We start from the raw sequence: 24,714 nt of genomic DNA on the forward strand, positions 1-24,714 counted from the left end.
CGAAACAAACCGTTTTTTCGTTAATCTAGGTTAATCTAGGTTAATCTAGTGGCTCTTTATAATCTCTGTTTCTTCTTACGAAACAGAGGATCGGATTAAGAAAGAACGAAAAGAGAGGATTTTTAAAAATACTTACTACTTGATTGGTCACTGATTGTTTTAACGTTGAAATATCTGGTCTGACAGATTTACCCTTGGATGTACTCGACAAGAAAAAAGGAAATTAGTATAGTCCGACGTTGTTTCGTTGCGTGGGCCTGAAGAAAGCTTCCTTTAATTTCCTTTTTTGTTTGGGTCTCTACTCTCTACAATCTATATAATACCTGAAACTCTCTACGCTCTATCTCCATAATTCGATAACCAAATTTGATAGAGTTAAACCCTAGTTAGATTAGGAATGGAATCTCACGTTTTGTTCAACTCCTCATCGATGAAGAAGACTCTTTCTTCCAGTGAAAAAGACGCTTATACTTACAACAAAGCTCTTACCTTGAATCTGAAGAAAAATAATGTTGTTAAAGTATGTTCGGGGTTGAAGAAGAGAGAACATCAGAGTTCGCACGCTCATGAAACCGGAGAAGTTAAGCAAATTGATGAACAGAATCATGTTCCAGAAAAAGTATCCATGAAGAGCGTGAGGGATAATAGTACTTGCTACAAGGTTCGCCTAACGCTACAGAAGCCTGATGTTGTTCAAGTATCCTCAAACTTGAACAAGACAGAAGATCAGAGATCTAGGGCGGCTAATCATGAAACCGGCAAGACCAAACAAAATTTGAAGAAGCCTGGTGATTACAAGTCTTTTGCAGCGAGAACTATTCAGGTGAAGAAGAAATCAGCTTTACCAATGAAACTTTCTAAAAACCCTAGATCCGGGGAACATGGGCCACCTGTGAACGCATCTAAAGGTTGTCCTGTCTTGAAGAAGAACGACAAGGATTTGTTGGAACTGTTCGAGATCGCCAAAAAATCTGCTGATTTTGCCAACGCAAAGGGAATCCTCGCGTCTGAAGTAGAAACATCAATGTGCGTAGATACCCTCGCTTTGCTCTTGGAGTTCCCCATCAGCGCAAGAGCTATGGAAACAAGGAAGCTCATGGTTAGGCTAGAGAATCTTACAAAACACAAGAACCGAAAAATATGCAATTCTGTTTCAAAACTTCTTCAATGTTGGAGGCAGAGTATCAGAGATCAACAACTCAGAGAGTCCCGTAAAACTCAAGGCTAAATGTCACTAGGGAATTTAAAAGCTTATGACTTGAAAACGTTGGTTGCTTGCTTATTCTTTTGCTTAAAGTAGAGTATTGTAGTCACTGCTTCAATTACATTACTCAAAAGCTAACAGTGAGAGGAATATGTATGTATTAAGGATTTTCACAATCACTATTATAAGAAGTTTAACCTGTGTGAAACGTTTTGAGTTGTAAATACATTATGAGTTTTGTAATCTATTTGCTTTCTTGCCTTATGTTTCCGTAACCCCATTTGATCTGAGTAGTTATTTGTGGATATATTGGCATAGTTCTAAGATCATTAGAGTAGACTCATCAACAAAAACCCTTAAAAACGATATTAGATAAGCTTCAAATATTTACAGTGTAGTAAAAGATATAAAGAGCATTCTCTTCCATCCATAGTATATAGTGAAATCGCAACCGAAAATTAAAAGACAGCAAAAAAAAAAACTAAAGAAAACCAGTAAAAACCATTATAAGAACCAAGAAAATACACAAACTGGATATAAGATCAATCTAGCTTATGCTTGCTTCAGAAGTATCTCAGACTTGCAAAACCCCAAAATATAAAACCTGTAACACCGTAACGTCGAAAAGAGATCTAAACCGGCTGCTTTCGCTGTCTCTCGTTTGGTTCTTGATTTCGTGCAGCTGCATATATATTAACATGTTTTAGTAGAAATTTTTCATTGCGTCATCTTGAGAAACAAGAACAGGAATCAAGATGAGATTATCTACATACCGAGTCCATTAGCTTCAGAGGTTTTCATCACACGTAGCCTTTTCACCGAGTTGATGAACATTCTAAGATAATTCCAACAAAAAGACCATCAGAAACATTTATTGGAAGTGTAAGAGATAAATAAACAAGGTTTTTAGATCTATTACCTCCATGGAACATCACCAACAAGCATCCAATCTCCTTCCTTATCTTCATAAGTAAGTACAAACTCAGACGATCCATCTAAAAGCCTCAACGGTTTAGTGAACTGACTGGTTAACCCGACAGTACCCGGATTAGTGCGAAAGAACATATCTTCCAATGTTTGCGCCAAATTCTCGTAAGAAGAATGAGCATTCAAATCCACTTTTCTTCCTATAGCAACTCCATCCATGTTCACCTTAATAAATCCAACTTGTACTTTCCCATTCACTTTCTTTGTCACATCTTTAGGTTCATCATCTTTCACTTTCTTCTTACCAGCTTCTTCTTCTTCTCTTGCTGACTTTGTAGCTTGGTTATTAACCAAACTGTTCATCCTGTGTGACCCTATAGGAGGCCATCCAACAACTTGACTGCTACAAACAAAGCAAACATCAAGTCAGGACTTGTAATCTATCCAAATGAATCAAAACCAAGAACAGATTCAACTATTCAAGATTCCTAATTCCAAACCAGAGCATTTCTTCCGACATAACTCAGATCAAGTATACATCCAAACACTAAAGAATCTTTAAGAAACTCCTAAACGAACTATGTTCAGAGAATAGCAATTTCACATCATACAAAAGGAATTAAACATCTTAAAAGATCTTTCTTTGAAACCAAAAAGCTTGAAAAAGACGAACCTTGAACGAGGAGGAGATGAACCAGCATGAGAAGCAGAATCAGCAGCACGTTTAGAACCAACAGAAGGAAAATCCTTAGCCGTCAAAAGCCTTCCACGCTCTCCCCACGCGCCACCACCACCTGATTTACCAATCTTGGCCGCCGTTCCACCGCCAAGACTCAGCCCTAGACCAAGCTCAAGCTCACTCTCACCTTTCCCCATCTCAAGTTCAGTAATCATCAGAGAGACCACAACAACAACAACAAAAACCCACTAAAAGAAAGAGAGCCCTAGAATCCAAAATCAATCCAAAAGAAAGAAAGAGTCTTTTGAAAGTCAAGAAGGCAGAGAGAGCAAAAAAAAACAACCTGGGAAAGGAAGACAAAGAAAGAAAGAGAGAGAGAGAAGGAAACAAGAAAACAAACAAACAGAAAGAGACAGAGAGAGGATTTTAAGGGTTTCTTGAAATCTGAAAGAGAGTTTCAAGAATTGAGGAAGAAGAAAGAGAGAGAGGATTAGGTGGTGGAGAGAGTGATGAGAAGAGTAGGACCCATATGTCTGGTAGTGGCCATACCAACAACAATGCCATTCTTTCTTCTTCTCTTTTACCCTTTTTTTATTCCCTAATTTTATTATTAACAAAGAAATTCTTTTTAACTTTTCTTCCCGACATTATCAAACTTGTCGTGCTCCCGTTTACCTTATTGTTTTCTCCTGTGTTTATAAAAAAATATGATAAACAAAACAAACATATCTTATTAAACTATATTAAATATATAAACTGTTGTTTTTGTGTTATGTGTTTGTATTTGTGGAAAGCTTTGTTTTTGCATCACACTTTCTTTTCTATTTTTGCAAGAATTTGTATTCGTTTTGATGATTGCTATATTAGAGTTTATTTTGTATTCGTTGCGTTTGATCTTATCTGGTTAGCTATGCTTTATATCATGTTCATAGTAACAACTGTTAAATATGTGAAAACGTATAGCTAAGTACCAGTTTTGAAAAAAAGTTGAATTTGGGTTTAGTTTTGGGTCACTATATGCTCATTTATTTTCTTTTCTTTTTTTCGTGGAGGACTAGACTATGATGGGTTCCAAATAAAGTGAGAACAAAATTGGTTTTCATTATAAGGAATTATTAAATAAATAGTGGTGATGAGATTATTCATCATCATGTTTCTTGATGTGAGCTATGATGATCCTTTGAAAACTTTTTCAATCGCAATTGATGTGTGGAAAATTCTCTTTTGATCAAAATCATGACTAAATGAGAACATTGAATTTCATACTCTATTGATGGATTTGCTAGAAATACCAAACTTAGTTTCAAGAAATATGTTGAAATTTCACAGTATTAAGATACAGTAATATTTCACAACCAAAAAACAAGTACAAGTTTGTTCTCTTTATTTATTTAGAAACTCAGGACACCTGAACCTCTTCAGACTTCAAAGCGACTTATTCTCACAGTTCCAAGTACACTAACAGTTAGTCAATATCAAATAGTTGATTCTATGTTTTTCACGTTATCTACGTTTGTTCTAGAATTGCGTGTGATTTTTATACTCGTTTTTTCTTTTTCCCTTCTACTTATTTTGCATTTTTACTCACTTGTTAGTTTTTATTTTTTTCTTAGGCGCTACCTGTGTCGTTCCTTTATAGGACAAAAGGCACGAACATTGCTTTAACTATAAAGTCGATACCCAAGTGGGCTGTGGGGTTGTCTGTAAAGGTGAAATAAGAAAAATAAGTAGATTATACGAACAGTTATTTATTATCTATCATATAGTATTAATGAATGCTGTTTACAAATGTTTATGAATTAGAGAGAATTCGTAGGTTTTATAGTAACTTCGGTATATGATTTTTTAGTTTAAATAAGAAATTTATTAATGAGTAAAGTGAGGACTTATATACATATGCATAAGAGTAGTGATGCAAAAGAAAACGTAAACAGAGCAAAATAACAGCTTATCTCCGGAAAATAAAACTTAGGTCTAAATGCTCAAAAAGTGGTTTAAATTTGTATACTATTTAACACGATAACGAAAATTGTAGATGTGAGTTTTTCTCATTTACTATTCGTGTAAAGGAAAAGTTATACATTCTTTTCTTTTGTAAAGCTTTTTCAACGTCCTGAATTTTTTAATTGATCTAGTTCGTGTATATTTCAATGAATTAAAGTTATGTATGTAACGAATTACAATTGATCAAATATACCGTGAATTGTGTTTGTCTCTTGTGAACATGCAACAAGTTGAAGGTTAATATCATTTGGAATCATAAGGAAAAGACAAAAGCAGATTCATGATACATAACTTGTAATCAAATGGTTGAAGATAAATGATGGAGATGACTTCACGCTTGTAAATATATATTAATATATATATATATTGATAAAGTATAAACGTTCCAAAATTGTAACATATGTGACATTCCAAATGAATTTTCACGCTTGTAGATGTATATAAATAAATATACATATTTGTTTGATTTGATTGATCTTATATTATAAACATCCCAACAGTAACATATAACTATTCTAAGAAAAGATATATAATGAGAGTATTAGTTTGCAAGAGGATTGTATTCTGTAAAGTAAGATTAAGGACTAGTCATGATTTTTAGAAAGTGATAAAAATACTACATGCTAGACTAAAATCAATATGTAGAAAAATTAGTGTTTTTATTAGGACCATAACATAAAGACTTTGAGACTAAACAATATTGTCGATATATTAATATGTTTTACAGTAGATATTAAAAGGAAATTGTCTTTGTATAACAAAGTAAATGATCACTCGAAGACATTTAAGATTATCTTAGTTCTAATATGTGATTTCTCCTTACCTGAAAAAGGTCTTAAATTGTAGAATAAACTATTTCACACAGTCCAACTTTAGATAGCCAATGTACTATTTTGAATTAGTAGCATACTAGCATGGTCCATACCCATTTCATAACGATCTTTAAAGAAAAAGACCCAAAAAAAAGGTTACAACTTTATTAATCTTTAGCAATTAAAGAATTTATTGCTTCCGTTAGTATATATCAACGAGTTTTTTAAAAAAAATCCGAAGACATAATTAAGGAAGTTATACACAAAAATTTAGATATACGACTGTTAAAAATGGAAATTTATTGCATTCTTATATAAATCAACTTATCTCAAAACATTGTCTACATCAGTCAGATAGTATATCAGAATTGTAAGAAAAAACAAAACATATTACTTGCAAAACAGTAGAATGAAAATTCATTTTTATTTTTTTCACTAAAATGATGAAATGACAACAGTTGAATAAAATAAACTGAAAACTGAAGAATCATTTCACTGTTCTAAATTTTACCAGTCAGCAAATATGTGAGGAGAAATACTGTGACAAATTACTGGAAAGTAAATAAAAAATGGTTGTGAAAGGAGGAAAAAGGCTGTCGTTTTAAGGGGACAAAACGACAAGGTGGATCAAACCAAAAAGTACTTAATATTAAAACGACACGTTGTTCAATGGTCTTTGCGGACCACCCGGATGTTTACCCGTTTAGTGCAAGACACAAATCCCCTTTTTCGCGCCTCTTTATTTCCTTTTTCTCTATTTTTAATCTCGCTAAGTTTAATTATTGTGTCAAACTAAGCTATAAGCGACAATTAATTGATTTAAAATTCTGAACCGAATCCATCATAAAGTGATCTTTTATTTCGTCGGTCCACGTGATCACATTTGCCAAAAATTTAAATATAAAATCATATAGCTTGATAGCAAAATATCAAGAGTATATTTTATGCAAATTTTTACATTTTACAAACTATCTGAACTTACCTTATAGTTTCATGTGTATTAGTGTACTGTATATCAATTGTAATAAGAAGAAAATAGCATGCAATATTTCTCAATGACATTTTAAAAGAGAAATGTTTAAAAATATTCACAAATATTTTCTCATTTTCACAAACCAAATATATAGAAAATAAAAGAATATTGGTCAGCCTAAAAATTAAAAATAATCATAAATAACTCAAATCATCAGCAGAGCCCAAGCGGGGCAAACGCCCAGACCCACCTTTCTTTTTTGACCCGTCTTGATCCGACCCGCCTCCACACACGAATGTGCATTCCACGCCGCACAAATTACTAAAACACGAGAAAAGTCCGTTACCTCCTCCTTCAGTGTGACGGCGATTATGCTTCTTCTTCACCGCCGGAGTTTTCTTCCTCGAGCTTTTTCCTCCACCTACATTAGCAACAACCATCGCGCCGCTTCCTACATCGCTGCTTTGATGACTCGATCCCAGATCGTAAAGCGGCGGAAGCTCTGTTCTCCATCTCTCAAGTTTCGATCGGAGACCTTCGATGTTACTATCATCGTCTAAGCTCCATTCACTAAGAATCGAACTCTCTGTTTCGTAAGCTTGTGATCTCTCTTTCGCCATTTTCTGCGCTACTTCTGATGGCGACGGACCTAATTCGGATTCTGTTAAAACCGGTCTTCCTGCTAAATTAGATCTCATCGGAGTACCAAATTGCATAGGCGATTTCATCGGTGTAGCCTTGTAGTTAGATCTAATCGGAGTTGATCCGACGATGTTGGATCGTAACGGAGTCGATCCGAGGATGTTAGATCTTCTCGGAGTTGATCCGACGCCGGTGGATCTCATTGGACTTGATGAAACCATGTTAGATCTGATCGGAGTAGACGCGACGATGTTTGATCTCAACGGCGTTCCGTGTCTTGACAAATATGGTGAAGCGCGGCTGCTTGTACGGTCATAGTCTCTCGGCGGTCTTGGTTTCTCGATCATTGGTGTTGATCTTCTCGGAGTTTTGCGTGAACGATCGTTTGATCGAAAAGGTGATTGATCTATGAAATCAGGTTCGTGTTGTCTCTCACTTCTCGGCCGCAACACATTGTGATTTGGTGATTGATCTATGAAATCAGGCTCGTATGAATCGTATCCCTGACTTGGAATCTTTGGGGATTGATAAGGAAGTGCATACTCTATCGATTTCGTCAGCTCGGAATCTGAAGTCACTGAATCGTGTCCCGTCGTTGTAGGTACAGTTTCCGATTCTGCGCTCATCAACGCGCTCGCTGGCTTCCTATTAGCTACACGACTTCGCTCAACTCTGCTTAGAAGATCGGAAACGACCATTGAACTTGTATCGCTCCTTGTACGACGGAGCATTGGCGGTCTCGAGACTACGGATTGGTATTGTTTAGAAGATGGTGATTGTGGATTCTTTGAGCTTCCTTTGAAGCTATTGAGATGCAAATTCTGCAGATTTGGATCTTCTTCTCCAAGCAAGTCTCTGTAACCTACTGCAGAAGAGTCCATATTGGTGTAAAGTGGCATGCTACGCATTGATCCGTCCAGTATTCCCACACCGATGTTTAATATTCCTTGAGGACGACCTGATGGTCTGCGAACTTGAAGTGCGACGAATCGCATTCCGGGAGGGGGTGTACGACGGTACTCCTCGTTGCTTCGGTATCCAGGTCGGCGATTTGGAGGGATTAAGTTGCTAATGAGGACACGGACTGTGCCAACGTGAACATCACGGAACCAATGTAAAGCGTAGATTTCAACCACGACGGCTGAAGTATCGGCGTAGAGGAAATCCTCGCTAACTCGGAAGACAAACTTGTCGTTCCAAGTTGGGTTTCCACCACCGGTGTAATCTACGCGGGTGGTGAGTTTGCGTTCAGAGTGAACCCAAGCCACCGCGTAGGTCTTCATTTTACGTGAGACAGGAGCTAGATCTTGAGCAGAGATTATGTTGAGCTCTAGCAATTGGAAAGAAGGAAATATCGACATTGTTTGTGTACACAATCAGTGTTTGTTATTCAAATTCTCAGTCACATTTGACGAAATTAGGAGAATTGAAAAAGCTATGGAATTGGAAAATCGAATTCTTGATTAGCCCCCTAAGGAGTGGACGATTCTCCATTGGATAGATCATTAAGATTGTTATTCGTTTGGTGGCAAATCTCCGAATGGTAGGGATAAGGTATTGGCCATTGCTTCCTATCTCAGTTTTCCATGTTTTTATTAACCTTTGAAGCAGAGAGAGGAGAGAGAGAGAGATAAAACGAGTCAATCTTAGGTTCCATATTTGGGCTATTTTGTGAAAAAAATGAGAGAGAAAGAGTAAATTAGGGTTGGTCATGTGATAATCTTTAGTAAGATATTGTAGAAGTTTGCTATATTAGGGAGTTTATAGGATCAAATTGTCAATTCTTAGAGATATCAGATATGAATAATCTTTATGCACAACGATACGATAGACACCAGAGGCTAATAATCTCTGGAAAAGTGATTTTCACATATGATTTATGAAAGTCTTTTGTTGTCTCATAAGAGACGTTTTTCATCTATGTATGTTGCTTCTATCACAATTTTGAAAAACTGGGATTTTTATTCGTATGTTATCAATGGGCTTTCTGATTTGTAGCCCAAACTGAGAGTCATGGGCCAAATCCAACGTCATTTACGTCTGGCTAGAGTAAAGTTTTAATTTCTCTCTTTCTCTCGTGATGGTGTGAGCTTCGTAACCTTTGTTCTCCGTTTTGATAAATGATAATGGTCTCTGAATGGCTGTATACTAAATTCGTAATATTCTTGTATATTGGTTCTTCTATTAAAAATTTAAAAGTAACAAAAATGGACCACCCTATGCACCACATCTCATATCATGCAATTAAATGCCAAAACAATTACTACAAGATTCATCAAAACTTGTGCGGAGAGTATTGATGTTTGATCCCAAAAGGTATCAATCAAGTTCCCTATTCCCAAAATCATAAAAAGCATCACACTTCTCCATGAAATCGCATGAGTGTTGTATAAAAAATTAACCATAGTTTCTTTCACTCGAGATACATAAACAACAACACATTGAGAAGTACATAACTCGACTTTCGTATTTCCAAATATATAAATTATGCACACGATTATTTTCTGAACAAATAAGATTTAAGTAATGCCGAAAAAAAACATTTAAATAATGCAAATTGCCCACAATAATACAAAACGCGGTGGAATCCTACTCATTTTACAAGAAACAAATAAAAATTGCCAGGTTATACCAATAAAGTTACTTATCAAACGAGATTTTGATAGAAAAAGTACCAAAAACAAGTTGGCAGAAAAAAACAACTCGACAGAAACTCAAAAAGCAACTCAACAGTCTAGAAAAAACAAAATATCATTTAAAACATACGAAAACAAAAATGTATAACGTTATCAGAACAGAATAATGTAAAATGCTACAGCATAGTATAAATTCATTTCTGTTTAAGAGTTACCCATTGTTAAACTATAGCATAACATCCAATAGAATGACTTCACGGAACTTGTAAAAGGTATGAAATTAAGACAAGTATAAGTACTTAAGGAACTTCAAATGAGATAATTCATTTACATTTTTAAAAATAAATTGAAAGTACTTTCTCCATCTTCTAACATTTTAAAATGGTCCCAGCTCTTCTTCATCCATCCCACCACAATTTCCACCTCTCAAAAATACTGTATTCAATAAACTAACAATTCGAAAAATATAAAAATCGGGACACAATTAATTGCATGCACCTCGGAATTCACATTAACGCTTGCCTCCATTTCGGGGTTGGGACTCATTTTGTTGTCTTCATCCTAATTATTTTCAATAATCTGCCAAAAAAAAAACATAAGTAATCAATTTTTTTTGCCTTTATTCTTCTTCTCAACATATGCATGTGTATGTCTATTATATGCAAGCTCTTCCACACTTAATTTTCAATATGCTCAAATTAGAAGGATAATTAATATCTCTAATAAAAAACACTGAGTAATCTATTATTTTGGCAATACAAAAATGACAACTCGTATGAATTACGTTACATATGCATGTATGCTTATAGACGTGATACGTGCATGAATGTTGTCTACGTGTATGTATATATAAGTGGAGAGGAAGTAATTACCGTCATATTTCTTCTTCATCAAGTTTTTGACGAAAAGTAAGCAAATGACAAGAAATCCAACACCAGCTGTTCCTCCTACTATTATTGCCACCGTTTTGCCTGTTGTTCCTGTTTTTTTCCATCAAAAACCATTTCATCATCCTAATAAAATATACCTAAAAATACATTTCCTAAACTTTACGCTCTCTTTTCTAAAGAATTAATTGTTACGAAACCGTAGCAAACTATAATGTTGAAAAGAAAAAAACAATATTTATTCATCAAAATGAAAAGAAACAAAAATCACAATTGGAGCCTGAAAACAAAAGAACAAGTTTCACACTGAAAACCTTTTGAATTAAAGTGAAGATAGTCAAATAAATTAATTATTAACTTCAACATCGAATCATTTTCTTTTTAATGAACACCTTTTCAAGATTTTCCAGCAAATATTAGAACGTTGGTATTGAAATTTTCCACCAAAATAATAAACAAATAAAAAGAAATAGAAATTTTCACCTGAAGAAGATGAAGAAGAAGAAGAACCCGAAGAGCCAGAGCTAGGATAAGGAGAAGATCTCTTGGGAACACCATTTGGGTAGAAACTATAACCGACAAAACACTTATGAAGATATATCTGACCAGATATTGAGCTTCCACATTCGACTTGAGCTCTCTGTAACGCGTTTTTTATGCAACCGCTACAATCTGAATCGCCTATATCGCCTTCGCATTGTCCTAAAACGTAAACCGATTCGTATGTCGTTGCGTAGAAGCCGTGACCTTGAACGACGCCGTTTTGCATCACCCCGAAAGCTGTGTCTCTTCTCTGTTCGAATCCTGTCCCGGCGACGTTGTTCTTCCCACATGTCTTGAATAACAACTCCATTCCTAAAGAAATTTTTAAACCGGAGTTAAAATTAGTCAATCTCGGTTCGGTTTATGGTTAAAACCGAAATTAGGTCGATAGTTAAAAGTTTCTCTGGTTTAGTCGAATCCTAACTTTGGTTAAACCTATATCTAAAACCAAAACCTGATTCTTAACCGGGTTCTTGAAGTTCACACAGAAACTCGAATTCCGGTTCAAGAAACAAAAAATTTCGAAGAAATTGAGATTAAACCAAATAATGGAGAGTAATACCTGAAATTTGGGCAAAGCCAGAGATTTCATAGAGAAGATAACAGCCGGAGAGCTGAACTCTAGCAGCAATGGTTTTGCCACAGAGCTTACCAGAGAGAACAGGAAGACGACTAACACAGTTGTAACAGTCGTTGTTACTTAAATCTCCTCTACACTGGAAAAGACCAGTGACGCTTGTTTGGCTTGTTGTTCCAGTTGTGGTTTTGTAGAATCTTGTTTTCGTTGATTGAGTAACCAATAAGCCATACATTGCAGAGAGAGCTTGTGAGTATAAACCAGATGGATCTGATAATCTCTGTCTTGCACAACCTTTGTAGATTAGGTTCGTGTACTCTGGTGAAGAAGATTTTGCTAGCTTGAGATCTGAGAACAGAGCCATGATGATGATGTAAAGTAACAAAAGCTGCTTCAGTGAATAAAACCCCATTTCTTTTGTATTGTGTGGAAGAAGAAACTAAAAAATCAGAACATAGTTTGTTGTAGAAGAAGAGTTGTTTTGTTATGTTATTGGAGGAAAGATTTTTGTGGGAATTTTGAGGATATGGGTAAATGAGAAAGATTAAAATCTTTTTTGTTGTTGTTGTTGTTGTGGGGCTTGTTTGGAATTTAACTTTTTTGGGAGTTTATGAAATTCTGTGTTTGGTGGATCAGTAAAAGCTCTTTATTTTGCTTCTTCTGAGTTTTCTGAATTTGGTGTTAATGGTGAAAGAGAGAGATTTTGTAAGAGGCTGTGGATGGATGGATGACCACTCTTTTCTCTTTCTTTAGGAGATGTGGAAAAAGAAATAGGATTAGGATAGAGAGAGTCTGTAGAGAAGGGAGCGTAATTTGTTTTCTTTATTTTTTAATATAACAATCAAACACTCTTTTCTTTCTTCAGCCACCACTGACCAGTCTAAAGACAGTACAGTGAGCTTGGTGTGTGTATTGCAGTCTTTGATTATTAGATTTCACTTAAACTGTTTATTCAACACCTAACTTTTTAAAATTAGAATAACTACTCTTTTGGTTTCAATTCCATTTGATGTTTAGAATTTAGTAATGAAACCCAATAATAGTTACTTTATGAAAACACGTTTTCGACAATAATTAAAATGGAAGACAATTAGTATTATATTTACTCTGATCATCTAAAACTGGACAATTTTTTTCCCAGTAGCTAGTAAGGTTATGTATTTTGTAGTTGTTACTAATTACTATATAAAAAGTTCATCGTGTAGGTATTTCTTTAAGCTTAGTTTATGTATTTTGTAGTTTTTATACGATGATTTGTTCAAGTTATTTTAGTATTTTCAGACAAAATTAAAAAAATAATATAGACAGGGAGAAACATAAGCATTCTTTAGAATTGTGAGGAAACACGTGGTTATACCTTAACACGAATTGTCAATCCTGGTCACAATAAAGAAAGGGTATTACAAAACATTATCTTTTGCGTGAAGTTAAACTAATCCTGGAATTGCAAAAGGAATCACGAATCTGATATTCGTGGATAAATGTAAATATTGTGCCCAGTGATTTTTGACCAAGTACAGTCAAGGGTATTCTTTAACATTTAGTTAAAATTTTGTTCTCAGAGACCAGCTGAAATCATTTGTTGGAATACGGAATACTAAGCAGACCACCACTGTCTAGAACAGATTAAATAATACCAAATGCGGTTTAGCACCATCGGTTTGGGATCTTCATTAGTGTCTGAATTCATTTGGCAACAGAAAGAACACATTTTTTGGTACATATATTGAAGGTACAAAGCGATTAAAAGAGCCTATAAGAAAACTCGAGGGTTTGTGAGTGTCATTGTTTGAATTCCAAGAGGTAGCGAGGATGATCACAATCACCACTCACTCATGACCCGCACCTATGAAATTCTCCCCCATTGCTGCAAATACTGTAAGATACAACAGAACTTGAGAAATTTGAGCGAGATAACACTGGAGATGGACATTTGGAATGTTCTGTCTGAGTTTTTTACGGATTGTTCACGAGTCTTGCGCAGAGTCATCATCGACGTTGGCTTTTTCATCACCAGGAAGACCAAATATCCGTAGGTTACGGTCCATCGAACCGACTGCAACGTACTGTGCATCTGAACCAAACTTCACACACGTAGCTTTACCTGCAAGTGTAAGGGCTTCGAAATTAGCAACATTATCGCTATGTGATCATTGAAGGAGTTAGGTAAGGGACTTTACCAGTGCCGGAGAGATCTGGGAGTGTCTTGATAAGGTTCCATTCAGCTTTCACACTTGCCGTCTGGTATACTCTGCAGCCAAAACACATAAATTGTGTTAACCCAACGTGCAGATTAATCAAGCTAGCTTGGTCTCTTTGGATATTTTCTTTAGCTGAGCTTTGGATGTTTTGATCACTATTTTCAAATGTGTACTCACTTGATATCTGATGCAGCAATACCGAGATAAGATCCGCTAGGATCAAACTCCACTGCACACAAAAAAAAAGTAGGTTTAATCAAAGCGAGCTTATAATACATAGAAAGTTCTCTATCAACAAAATGAGTAGAAACAGATACGATAGTTGTGTACCAGAGTTCGCATCTGCAGATAAAAATGATTTGAAGTTCCTTAACTTGCGCAGATCCCACAACCTAACACCATCCTCTGCAGCTGTCTGTCAATTCCAGGACAAAAAGAAAATCATTCATGTAAGCATAACTTAAGCTGTATTCTCTCTTCTCGTATTTTGTTCAAAGTACTCACCGCGAGGAAGTAACCATTTTCAGAGAAAGATATAGCTGTAACTTCCCCAGTGTGTCCATCAAACTTAGCCACATTTGCCTATTATCAACCAAAAAAATGAAAACTATAATGAAGAACACTGTACACAATTAATAATTTTAATAGGTCATATAGTTTGGAAGCCCATAGTTTTTACCTGACTTTTAACGTCCCAAATCTTAACAACAGATTGAGAAGTACCGGTTCCGAGAATGAGACCATCGGGATGAAAAGCAGCAGCCGTGTAATCTACATTCTTTGAATCATCTGATACCTGAATAAAAACAAGGAATATGACAAAGGCTTTCATGAGTAAAGGAGCTCGTACTCTAACCATACACCGAACCACGGATTTTAGCTGATATGAAAATGCTCATGAAGAAAGTATAATCCACACAATTGTTTCTTGTAAATATATATAATCATTTCTGTTATATAGCATACAGGCAAAGCTAGAAAGGAAAACAGGTATTAGTTGGTTCTTTAAGGAAAGTGTTTAGGGACCTGTGCAAGGCATGAGCCAGAGGACAGATCGTAGAAGCACCATGTACCATCAAGAGATGCCGAGACAAAGTATTTATTTGTGGGATGCACAGTTACAGCTCGCACCTGAATAAAGCATCATTAACTAAAGTTACACAAAAAGTATATGAATTAAAAGAACATGGAACGGACTGTAAGAGTTCCTCAAATTCATCCTTACCTCCGCAGAATGATCATTCAATGTATACCCACAAGCATAATTCCCATCCCCAGGATTCCGCCAGATACGGACTGTCTGCAGGTAAGTCACTAATTTAGTAATAAAAAGATAACTATCGAACAATTGGTGATGTACATCCTCTGTGAAATCGAACAGAGCATCCAACAAATTACAGAGACTTCTGGTGTGAGTGATCAAAATGTGTTTTATAACTCGCAGCAAACAAAGTTTTCAAAGATAGCATCATGACATCTACAGAAAAAGATTCAATGGCTACTAGTCATCTTTTCACAATACAAATAAACAAATGCATCTGCCGGCTACTACTTTTCAAAACGAAGGCAATACACAATGTGGGATTACAATTTCCTATAGAACTAATACCAAGCACTATTCATAAAATATGACATATGAAATTACCTTGTCAGCAGAAGCAGTCAAAACAAGATCAGAGTCGCCTACAAATTTTACGCTTGTAACCTACAAAAGAATCAACACATATCAAGCATGGAGCTACATGAAACAAATTCAAACAAAAATCTAAGGCAAAAAGTTAAAAACCTTCTTCGAGTGACCAGTCAGTGTTGACAAGATTTGTCCAGAAGGGCGATCAAAGAGAACAGCAGTTGCATCAACTCCTCCAGTAGCAATGACATCCTGGTCACCGAATTAAGAAGAAATATAGTTCTGATGTAAATTTTTGCACACCAAAACTTAGCATAATATAAGATCAAAGAAATGCAAAGAATCCCTGGTCGTGGTCGTAATACAAACTATCACACACAGCATATAGGTATGTAATAGGCAAATAAAAATATTATGCAAAAAAGACATAACAATGATATGATCATTCCCCAACCAAGGACTCAAGGCTATATTCAAATAATTTATACATAGAAGATTAGAAGTTTGCCAGTCGGTTATCACATGCTATGAAGAGGCTTTCAGAAACAGAGGAAAATAAGAATAAGGGGATGTGATTAAAAAACCATCAGATGAGGGACCTTAGAATGTAGAATGTCCATCGAACAAATGCCTGGTTTGTTGGTCTTGTGAAGTGGGTGGCTTGATAGCTGAGTGAACCTCTCCAAAGTATCTATTGACGCCAATGTTTGAGGAATCTACAGAAAAATATTAAAATTATCAAGACAGCAGGAACCAATACAAAAAAAATCACAAGACTAGGCAGGAGGGCAACATTTTTTTAGTTAAGTTTCAAACCGAATACTAGGATCTAAATAGATATAGTGAGTATAAATCACATGCCTCTACAAACAAGAAAAAATACATAAACGTAGCAAGTCGTCAGGTCTTGCCTTCTAACATTCAAATGCATATTCAAAGATAGATACGAGTCTATGTGCAGTACCTGTCGCTTTTTTCGCTTCTGGGAAAGAGCAGCATTACAATCAGTCAATTCCGTAATAATTTCAGCTGAAATTCCAGGACACAATTTCTTTGCATCAGGACCCAGTTCCTCGTCAACGGCAGCTATTATACAACAAAAGAGTATAGTGACATGTTACAAGAGGAAAAAATAACTAGCCAATATATTTTGAGTAAAAAGTGTACAATCATACCTCGTTTACCATTACTCAGAGCAGCATTAGCTGTCACAGCTTCAGGGGCCGCAGGTATATGTCTCTCAACCTCGGCCAGTAATTGGCGTGCTTCGTCTCTTTCTTTTTTAAGTCTAGCAATCACACGACAAGCAGAATCATGCTGCAAACAGAAGGTAAAACAGTCCCATCAGTAGACTAAACACACTAAAAGATGAAATGAGTGAGGAAAATAAATCTAGGGTGCATAAAACAAATTTATTGACCATGGCACCTCATAAACTGGTGACAGAAACACACAGCCAAAATTACCTGATACAAGGCATGACTTAGCTCTTGCCTTGCAGTATGTAGTTGTTGCTCCAGTGCAAAATTTGATAGCATCAAACCGTCCCATTCCTAAAAAATGCAAAGCAGCTAAACTTCTCACGCAATTACTTCGAATAATTCATCCCAAAAAAATGAACAATTTATGTTGATTAGCACTCAGAAAAGGAGCAGGTGATCCGCGTAATAATGTTACTAAAGAGAAGAGGCCAATGTGTTCAGTTAAACGAATCTTGTATACATTTAAGAAACAACCTTGGAAAATTTATTTTAAGTCAATCAACCAAACTCTACATGACCAATAACATAAAACATTGTGACATTTCTTAGTGAACTTCCCATTAAGAAAACAAGCATAAATCCAAGAGAAAAGGTAGGAACAAATTTGCAAAAGAACAATTAAAGCTTACATTCTGGAACGTTCCGAGCAATCCAGGGATACTAGCTGTATGCAATGTTTTCGGCTTTATGATCTACACAATTGACAATTACATTAAAAAATCTCAAACAAATATCGTCAACAGTACTTTGCATCAAATAGTTAAAGAGATTACACTACCTCCCCAGTTTTGATGGGAACAATGTCATCAATGGTAAGTGGTTCGCCAGTAACCGGGCACTTCCCATAATCCTACAGAGGAAAATAATTTAGAAGAAATCATTCATTTCCAAGTGGCGTGATAATCTAAAAGAGCTCTCACTGGAGATCGGATCTCATTGGTGCCCAAAAGAATTTCTCGATAATTTCACAGTGCTACAAGAATCATCCGAAGTAAACCAAACAACATCACTCAAATTACGAGAAATCCTTCCAGTGAGAACAAAAAAAACAAGACGGTAAAAGTACTTGGCAGTGCTTAATTCAGCTCAAAGCTTACCGATATATGTCTTTCGATTAGTCGTCTCTCGAAGAGTAATCCTGACTTCGTCGAAACCACTGGCTCCACGGGAACTTCTCCTGAAACTGAAAGAACACAGTGCCGCCACCAACATCAACCATAAGAAAACCCTAAATCGGCATATTGAGAAAAAATAGAGAGAGACGACTGAAAGCTTTACTTGCACAGTTCATCGTAGGAAGAACGAGTGATACGACGAAGTACGAGAACTCAGGTCGATGTAGAACTTCCTGTGAGTGGGGCGGAGCAAGGGTTTTATCTTCTCCGGTCCGGCGCTACAAAGCAAAAACGCGGAAGCCGGGAAATGGTTGAAGAGAGAGACGACGATTAACACTCTCACTTGATATATTAGGGATTCAATTTAATTGGGCCTTTAACGATCACCTTCTTATATTTGGGCTTTTAAATCGATCCAACCATTAGAATTTGAAATTGACGACGTTTTATATTAGTTTTAAAATCTGTTTTAACTCATGTTGAACTAAAATTGGGCATTCAGTAATTTTGGTTGATTCATGTACATTTACTCATTAGATTATAAAACAAACCCATTGTTTTGTTACAGATTTTTTTTTGTTATATGTTGTTGCGACTATGTTTTAATCTAAAGAACGAGCACAAATATCGAATGAGACCGAGGTAGGTTTGTTCTTTGCATCTTAATCGCCTATCTTATACCCATTACCCACCAACACTCCATACTCACCAACAATCAAATAACAATTAACAACATATCCTCGATCACAACAAACAAAATCAACCGTTCAAGAGATCCTAAAAATATGTTCTAAGATGAAAGAATAAGGGATATATGTTTGTACATTTCATTGACAATTAGAGATATGGTTTATCTGTTGGTATATCGTTATGGATTCACGTTGCAAATGCGACCTCCACGGGTTCGATATACAAATTATATACCTAAGGTCAAAATCAATGGTATTTTATTTTTAATGTCTAAAGATAGGACGATGAGGGTACCATCCTAAGCACAATAGCTGTGTCCTTTCTATTTGCATAAAAGTTATATTCTTAGGATCCAAAGATGAAAGCGAACTCTCATACAAATACAATGCTCCAAGAAAAAAAGAAAAAAGAAAAAAAAAACAATGCTCCAAGAAAAAGATATTTATGAAGAAAAAATTATTTTTCATATTAAACCTAGATTGAAGAACGAGCTAATGACGCATATGTATAGTTCATATACGCATGACATTTTGTTTTGTTTTCAACCCTAAATAATACGTACGTATAACGTTTGAGATTATGTAATTAATATTGGTGAATCGTAATTATATATAGATAATTAATGGTTGATTATATATTACAGATGCACATGCATATATAAATTTTCTTCATTTTAGGTATTGGTTTTATATCTTGAAATTAAAGTGGTGGTCGTTTTCTATTTGGATAATGCGTGATGCATATATTGCATTTCAGACTTTATATGAAGATGGTCATATCTTCAAAAGTATCAATTCATCAAATCAGCTTTGATCTTAAGCTGTTTTACTTTTATTTTAATTTCCTTTCGTTAAATTTTAATCTGTAAACAATTTATTGCAATTCTCGTAATCCCAAATTCTGAACTTCTACACCCAGATAATCCTTATAATATGTGTCTTAATCGCTATTATGCACGTGTGTAGTGTAGTTTAAGCTCATACACAATTTTGTGTTCAAAAAAAAAACCTCATATAAAATTTAGTTTGTGCAGACGACTTGAAAGTGAAGTAATAATATTTTTGGACATAGAATAACTAGATAGACTCTTGACAATGATTTTCAAATGGTAGATAGACTTTTGTGACCAAAATAAGATACTGAAAGGCGATGTTGATGTCTCATGATTAGAACAAATAAAAAGAAGAGAACTATATTTTCCATGTAATGAAATAAGTGAAATACAAAAAACACTTAAGATCTACTATAGTAACCAAAAACGCTTTCAAAACCATTAAAATAATATTTTATTTTTATCGGCAACACAAGTACAAATGTAAATCGTGGGCTTAAACAAAAAGTGAATCCGTGTTTACCTATTTGAAGACTATAAATGTGAAATAAACACTCGTAAGTTATAGTTTGATGGATAACACGTACGACTCGTACTTTTGTTTGTGTCTTACGTACCGATAATGAGATCTCGAGCATGTAGCCTGTAGTCTCTACACACATATCTTCTCATATTAATTTTTTTCTGTTATGGACCTTATGGTTATTAGAATAACAAAAGTGTACGAAAGTGAAATATTCTCAATTTTGAATAACAATGCATTGACCCTATGCTCAAACTGTCACAATCAAAGCATTTTTCTATATGAAATCATTTTCATATTTTTTATTAAAAAAAATGTTCGAAGTTGGTTAAACATTGTTTTCGAATTTTATCTGATATCCCTAAATATTTTCTTAAGGCAAATAATATGCTTATTGTCCAAAGACATTTTGTCCAGTAGCATTTTACTTTAGATATCTTCTATTTTCTAATACTTTACTGACCTGGTCGAAATCTTTTTCTCTCCTTTGCGGGAAATCATGAGCCAAGTCAATAAAATTAGCAAACGAGATAAAAGATAGAAAAATGCATATCTAAATTAAAAACATAGAAACTAATTCCACGAATATAGGGCTTAATTTAGGACGATTTTCAGTCAAAAACGTCAAAATCCACGGAACAAGAATTGGGTCAAACTCATTGACCGGTCTAAATAGTTTCCTCCTACGTGAGATCCTTTACCCACGTCAACACCATTATATCTACGTGGGCTTTCCACGTCATGTGAAGAGGAGAATCGAGGGTATCACATTTTTGCATCAAGTCCACGCTGGAATATATTATAAAAATTATGTGAAAATAATTTGTACATACACTGAAACACACATGCATTAGTTTAGTATATACAAATATATACATACACATAAAACCAAAAGTATATATATATATGTATGATTGTTACGTGAAACTCCCATAACCTCTTTTTTTCCAGAAAACTATAAGAATTTGAATTTCTTCTCTGTCCAAACAGAAGAACCTTTGTTCTGTTTTTAATTCAATTACCTCTTTGTTTTTTCAGTTTTTGTTGTTTTTTCCTCCCAATATTTGAATTTCTTCCATGGATTTTCTTGTTCATCATACATCACTCATTCCAATATTATTCCACAAATCATCCTTGAAGCCTCGTTCATTAATTTTCTTGCTATAATTCATATTTTCTCGGGAATTTTCTTTATTTTCCCAGAAAGTTTTCGCATTAACATTGGAGATATACAAAGAACACAAACATGTTGCAAGACATGATCTCGTCTCACTCTCACGATCAGCTTTCCATCGTAATTCTCTTCTCATTATTGCTTTCATTTTTATTCATGCAATGCGTAGATGTTTTTGTCTTTGAAATTTTGCTTACATGTATAGATCATATAAACTCGAGTCTAATCTTATAAACTGATTAATTTTTATTCCGTAGTCTTTTATTCGGCAACTACCCTATAATTTCAGCTAGTTTTTCTTTTTTGGTGTAACGTCATTTTCTTCTACTTATATTCCATTTGATCTTCTTATAAATTGCTTCATTCTTTTCGCTTTTCTTTCTTTGTTATTCTCTCCGCACTTCAATTTGTCCTTCCATGCGATTTTTTTTTGAACAATCATTATCATAATTCTCATTGGCATACGATTATTACTTATAAACCAATAGAAAATCGTCACATGATATGGAACAATATTGTTCTACAAAATAACTGTAACCATAATTCACTATATCTATCGTATTTTAGTATAGATTTTTATTCTCATCAAACGAAAAATGCTAGATTTAATCTCTCACCTTGGATTTTATGCAAAATCTACATATTACGTGAATTTCACTAGGAGCATTGTTTGTTATCATGATGGGTTTGTATATGATCATGATCATAATGGGTTTCACACATGTTCTGATATTTTATGAAGTGCCCTTTACTTTTTCTTTGTGGGAAAAAAATCTGGATGTTGGTTCATACCAGGCAATTTTAAATTATTTTGTCAATACGAAAAGGAAATACCAGAATCAGAAAACTTTCCGTTTATAGAAACTCCACTCTTCTTTACTTTATCTTTTTAGCTATTGGAAGTAATTGGAACACTTCTTCTTAACATGTCACATAAAAGAACAGATGCATTTAATCTCTCTTGTGTTGTCCTCAACAAATATTGATAACAAACAAACATTGGATTTGATCAAGACACCAAAATCTTTGGAGTGTTTGGATGTCGAAAAACAGAATCAAAACATCTTACAGATTCTTAACATAGTTAAGCCAGAACAAAATTACTTAAGTATAAATAAATTTCTCTTAAGATTTAAGAACTAATATCTTGTAGCTTCTTATGATTTCACCAGTTCTAATTTCTTGTGACTCAAGCCAAAACCTTTGTTACCTTTTTTTGATGCTTGGCTTTAACGTAATCTCTTCAAAAGATCTTGGTTCATTTACTTTCCATGCTCGATCTAATCTTTGAAACTAACTATTGTTTTTATTATCTTAACAGGATGATATCACGAGCCCTCTTAGTGCTCAGATCTTCGATTTCTGCGATCCACAACTCTTTCAAGAAACCTTTAATCAATCCTCTGAAGTCACCTCTACTTCAAACATTCTTGAGAAATCCGGAAGCTTCCATTCCAACACTAACACCACCACAACAACTGAGAACAGTAACAACAACAACAACAACAAGAACACAAACCTTCAAGACGATGAAGATGACAACAACAACACGGATCTGTCCATAATCTTTGATTCACAAGAAGATTTCGAAAACGATATAACGGCTTCAATCGATTTCTCATCATCTTCACTGCAATATCCAGTCATCGATCATCTCCTCACGGCAATAAGCCAAGACCAGTTTGATTTCTCATCAGGTCTCCAAGTTATTCATCAGCCTCCTAACATTTCATACTCTGGAGATCCTCTGTCTCTATCGGCGATTTCCTCTCTAGCTCCTCCTCCCTTACAATCAGGGGTTTTCGAAGAAGATTGTCTTTCTTCAGTCCCAAGTTACAATCTTGGTTTGAACCCTTCTTGCTCTTTCTTCCGTTCGTCCGGTTTACCGGCGTATATGAGTACCGGTTTATTATCTGCTGAAAGTAATCTCGGTTATCTTCCCGGGAATATTCATGTGGGATCAGAAATCAATAAGCCACATGATCCACTGATGGACTTTCAAGCTGATAATGGTGGTTTTTTTTGTCCGGATTCCATCAAACGTATGTTTAATCCAGAAGATCTCCAGGTAATTGAGTTTTTGTTACAAATATTTTCCGGTTAACGTTTGGTTATCTTTAAGAACCGGTATGGAGCTAAGATTTCCGGTCACAAGACCGGGTTGGTATTCTGATGTGATGCTAACCGGTTTAATTTTGTTGAAGAAGGCACTTGGTGGTGGCGCCGAGAACCAGAGCCACTTGGTGACACCTCAAGCTCATCCAGCATTAGGACCGGTCGATATAAACGGTTTAGAAGACTCAACGTTGAACAAAGTTGGAAAACTCTCCCCTGAGCAAAGGAAAGAGAAGATTCGTAGGTACATGAAGAAGAGGAACGAAAGGAATTTCAACAAGAAAATCAAGGTTCGGTTTTTATTAAACCAAACCGGACTTAACCGTTGTTAAATGTTGTCCCAATGATTTTTTTGGGGGGTTGTAGTATGCGTGTAGGAAAACATTGGCAGATAGTCGACCAAGAGTTAGAGGAAGATTTGCAAAGAATGATGAATTTGGTGAGCCAAATAGACAAGCTTTTTCAAGCCATCATGATGATGAAGATGAAGACGATGTAAGAAAACCGGGTTATTTTAACTCGATTTATATGAATTTATGTGAAAACTAACTAAGCCGATTGGGTTTACAGATGGGAGTGAAGGATGAGGAACAATTGGTAGATTCTTCAGACATTTTTGCACACATTAGTGGAGCAAATTCCTTCAAGTGCAACTACCCAATCCAATCTTGGATTTGAGTTCCAAGTGCAACACCACATATACCTCATGTTTTAACATGAATCTTATAATAGTTACACAAATAGTATTGCTATAGAGTTATGACTTGTATACTTAGTTTTGTCATGCCCCCAACAAGTTCTGTGACTTCTGTCAAAAAAATAAATAATCTAACTCGTATTGAAAATAAATAATGAATAATGGGTTTAGGCAGGTTTGGATGAATAAATCAGTAGTGAGAATAAGGTTGTAATTATGTTACCTAGCAATTTGGAAATTTTGTAGATACTATGATATGTGATGTCTTGTATTTGATAAGTTGAGTTGAATTTTTTATCACCTGAACACTCTATATATATAATCGTCATATGAGTTATTATTTTGCTTCTCAAATCATTCAGATGTTCTATGCATACAAAATGAATAGACCGGTCAAATTGTCATGTCTAACACCTGGTTAGAAGATCTAATTAGTAATTAGATAATAACTATTTGATCCAAAAAAAAGGATAGTAGTAACTATTTTTAAGAAAAAGATGAAATAATTGGGCTTTAATTTGTTAGTATCAAAATGTTGGACTGGGCCAACAGAGTGTTACAGATCAATTATATAATTAAGGCCTCCCTTGT

The 24,714-nt window shown here is 35.1% G+C and overlaps 6 protein-coding genes and 1 long non-coding RNA gene across 15 annotated transcripts; 3 read left to right on the forward strand and 4 right to left on the reverse strand.

Moving 5' to 3' along the window:
• Positions 1 to 292: 292 nt before the first annotated feature.
• Positions 293 to 1,468, forward strand: AT2G33300 (Transcription elongation factor (TFIIS) family protein). Its single transcript, NM_128890.2, has one exon. It carries the CDS (start codon positions 398 to 400, stop codon positions 1,226 to 1,228), a length of 831 nt encoding a protein of 276 aa, NP_180888.2. The 5' UTR covers positions 293 to 397; the 3' UTR covers positions 1,229 to 1,468.
• On the reverse strand, positions 293 to 3,357 carry IAA13 (auxin-induced protein 13). 3 transcript variants are annotated; one of them, NM_001124962.1, is made up of 5 exons: positions 2,805 to 3,292; positions 2,124 to 2,531; positions 1,978 to 2,039; positions 1,809 to 1,886; positions 293 to 1,076 (listed from the first exon to the last, which is right to left on the reverse strand). In NM_001124962.1, exons 1-4 carry the CDS (start codon positions 3,023 to 3,025, stop codon positions 1,837 to 1,839), a joined length of 741 nt encoding a protein of 246 aa, NP_001118434.1. In that variant the 5' UTR covers positions 3,026 to 3,292; the 3' UTR covers positions 293 to 1,076; positions 1,809 to 1,836. The 3 variants fall into 3 exon arrangements, with proteins under 3 accessions (NP_001118434.1, NP_180889.1, NP_850205.1); NM_128891.4 differs by lacking the exon at positions 293 to 1,076 and having other exon boundaries at positions 1,475 to 1,886; positions 2,805 to 3,357; NM_179874.2 differs by lacking the exon at positions 293 to 1,076 and having other exon boundaries at positions 1,549 to 1,886; positions 2,124 to 2,534; positions 2,805 to 3,237.
• A 3,217-nt stretch (positions 3,358 to 6,574) lies between these two features.
• Positions 6,575 to 9,458, reverse strand: AT2G33320 (Calcium-dependent lipid-binding (CaLB domain) family protein). The gene has a single exon (NM_128892.3). It carries the CDS (start codon positions 8,600 to 8,602, stop codon positions 6,794 to 6,796), a length of 1,809 nt encoding a protein of 602 aa, NP_180890.1. The 5' UTR covers positions 8,603 to 9,458; the 3' UTR covers positions 6,575 to 6,793.
• Positions 9,459 to 10,073: 615 nt separating this feature from the next.
• On the reverse strand, positions 10,074 to 12,794 carry PDLP3 (plasmodesmata-located protein 3). The gene is made up of 4 exons (NM_128893.4): positions 11,870 to 12,794; positions 11,248 to 11,619; positions 10,750 to 10,857; positions 10,074 to 10,456 (listed from the first exon to the last, which is right to left on the reverse strand). Exons 1-4 carry the CDS (start codon positions 12,294 to 12,296, stop codon positions 10,449 to 10,451), a joined length of 915 nt encoding a protein of 304 aa, NP_565764.1. The 5' UTR covers positions 12,297 to 12,794; the 3' UTR covers positions 10,074 to 10,448.
• AT2G08570 lies at positions 12,484 to 12,805 on the forward strand. Its single transcript, NR_140369.1, has one exon. It is a non-coding gene; the product is annotated as an other RNA (long non-coding RNA).
• Positions 12,806 to 13,408: 603 nt separating this feature from the next.
• On the reverse strand, positions 13,409 to 18,492 carry MAC3B (MOS4-associated complex 3B). 3 transcript variants are annotated; one of them, NM_179876.5, is made up of 19 exons: positions 18,256 to 18,421; positions 18,075 to 18,160; positions 17,756 to 17,827; positions 17,607 to 17,669; positions 17,182 to 17,268; positions 16,891 to 17,032; positions 16,680 to 16,801; positions 16,315 to 16,431; positions 15,872 to 15,967; positions 15,731 to 15,790; positions 15,311 to 15,385; positions 15,112 to 15,216; positions 14,765 to 14,881; positions 14,590 to 14,667; positions 14,416 to 14,500; positions 14,263 to 14,314; positions 14,065 to 14,135; positions 13,845 to 13,988; positions 13,485 to 13,760 (listed from the first exon to the last, which is right to left on the reverse strand). In NM_179876.5, exons 1-18 carry the CDS (start codon positions 18,266 to 18,268, stop codon positions 13,852 to 13,854), a joined length of 1,578 nt encoding a protein of 525 aa, NP_850207.4. In that variant the 5' UTR covers positions 18,269 to 18,421; the 3' UTR covers positions 13,485 to 13,760; positions 13,845 to 13,851. The 3 variants fall into 3 exon arrangements, with proteins under 3 accessions (NP_850206.4, NP_850207.4, NP_001031471.1); NM_179875.7 differs by having other exon boundaries at positions 13,409 to 13,988; positions 18,256 to 18,492; NM_001036394.4 differs by having other exon boundaries at positions 13,485 to 13,982; positions 14,060 to 14,135; positions 18,256 to 18,411.
• Positions 18,493 to 21,077: 2,585 nt separating this feature from the next.
• AT2G33350 (CCT motif family protein) lies at positions 21,078 to 24,443 on the forward strand. 5 transcript variants are annotated; one of them, NM_001336448.1, is made up of 6 exons: positions 22,318 to 22,394; positions 22,484 to 22,545; positions 22,633 to 23,379; positions 23,519 to 23,716; positions 23,793 to 23,921; positions 23,997 to 24,429. In NM_001336448.1, exons 2-6 carry the CDS (start codon positions 22,531 to 22,533, stop codon positions 24,102 to 24,104), a joined length of 1,197 nt encoding a protein of 398 aa, NP_001324047.1. In that variant the 5' UTR covers positions 22,318 to 22,394; positions 22,484 to 22,530; the 3' UTR covers positions 24,105 to 24,429. The 5 variants fall into 5 exon arrangements, with proteins under 5 accessions (NP_001077999.1, NP_001324045.1, NP_180893.2 ...); NM_001084530.3 differs by lacking the exons at positions 22,318 to 22,394; positions 22,484 to 22,545 and adding an exon at positions 21,078 to 21,431 and having other exon boundaries at positions 23,997 to 24,443; NM_128895.3 differs by lacking the exons at positions 22,318 to 22,394; positions 22,484 to 22,545 and adding an exon at positions 21,197 to 21,431 and having other exon boundaries at positions 23,516 to 23,716; positions 23,997 to 24,422.
• The last annotated feature ends 271 nt before the right edge of the window (positions 24,444 to 24,714 follow it).

This window comes from Arabidopsis thaliana, chromosome 2 (assembly GCF_000001735.4).
Source record: "Arabidopsis thaliana chromosome 2, partial sequence".
NCBI lineage: Eukaryota > Viridiplantae > Streptophyta > Magnoliopsida > Brassicales > Brassicaceae > Arabidopsis > Arabidopsis thaliana.

Excerpts from the sequence above, each read along its gene's own strand:
- AT2G33300 (NM_128890.2), top strand. The coding sequence starts at position 398 with ATGGAATCTCACGTTTTGTTCAACTCCTCATCGATGAAGAAGACTCTT.
- IAA13 (NM_179874.2), bottom strand. The coding sequence starts at position 3,025 with ATGATTACTGAACTTGAGATGGGGAAAGGTGAGAGTGAGCTTGAGCTT. Across the intron at positions 2,535-2,804 it reads TCATCTCCTCCTCGTTCAAG|CAGTCAAGTTGTTGGATGGC; the intron begins GTTCGTCTTTTT and ends CTTTGTTTGTAG. Across the intron at positions 2,040-2,123 it reads GTTGGTGATGTTCCATGGAG|AATGTTCATCAACTCGGTGA; the intron begins GTAATAGATCTA and ends GAATTATCTTAG.
- AT2G33320 (NM_128892.3), bottom strand. The coding sequence starts at position 8,602 with ATGTCGATATTTCCTTCTTTCCAATTGCTAGAGCTCAACATAATCTCT.
- PDLP3 (NM_128893.4), bottom strand. The coding sequence starts at position 12,296 with ATGGGGTTTTATTCACTGAAGCAGCTTTTGTTACTTTACATCATCATC. Across the intron at positions 11,620-11,869 it reads TGGCTTTGCCCAAATTTCAG|GAATGGAGTTGTTATTCAAG; the intron begins GTATTACTCTCC and ends AAATTTCTTTAG. Across the intron at positions 10,858-11,247 it reads TTCTTCTTCATCTTCTTCAG|GAACAACAGGCAAAACGGTG; the intron begins GTGAAAATTTCT and ends GGAAAAAAACAG.
- MAC3B (NM_179875.7), bottom strand. Across the intron at positions 17,269-17,606 it reads TGCTCGGAACGTTCCAGAAT|GAATGGGACGGTTTGATGCT; the intron begins GTAAGCTTTAAT and ends TGCATTTTTTAG. Across the intron at positions 15,791-15,871 it reads TGACTGGTCACTCGAAGAAG|GTTACAAGCGTAAAATTTGT; the intron begins GTTTTTAACTTT and ends ATTCTTTTGTAG.
- AT2G33350 (NM_001336449.1), top strand. The coding sequence starts at position 22,471 with ATGATTTCACCAGTTCTAATTTCTTGTGACTCAAGCCAAAACCTTTGT. Across the intron at positions 23,380-23,518 it reads TTAATCCAGAAGATCTCCAG|GCACTTGGTGGTGGCGCCGA; the intron begins GTAATTGAGTTT and ends TTGTTGAAGAAG. Across the intron at positions 23,922-23,996 it reads ATGATGAAGATGAAGACGAT|ATGGGAGTGAAGGATGAGGA; the intron begins GTAAGAAAACCG and ends TTGGGTTTACAG.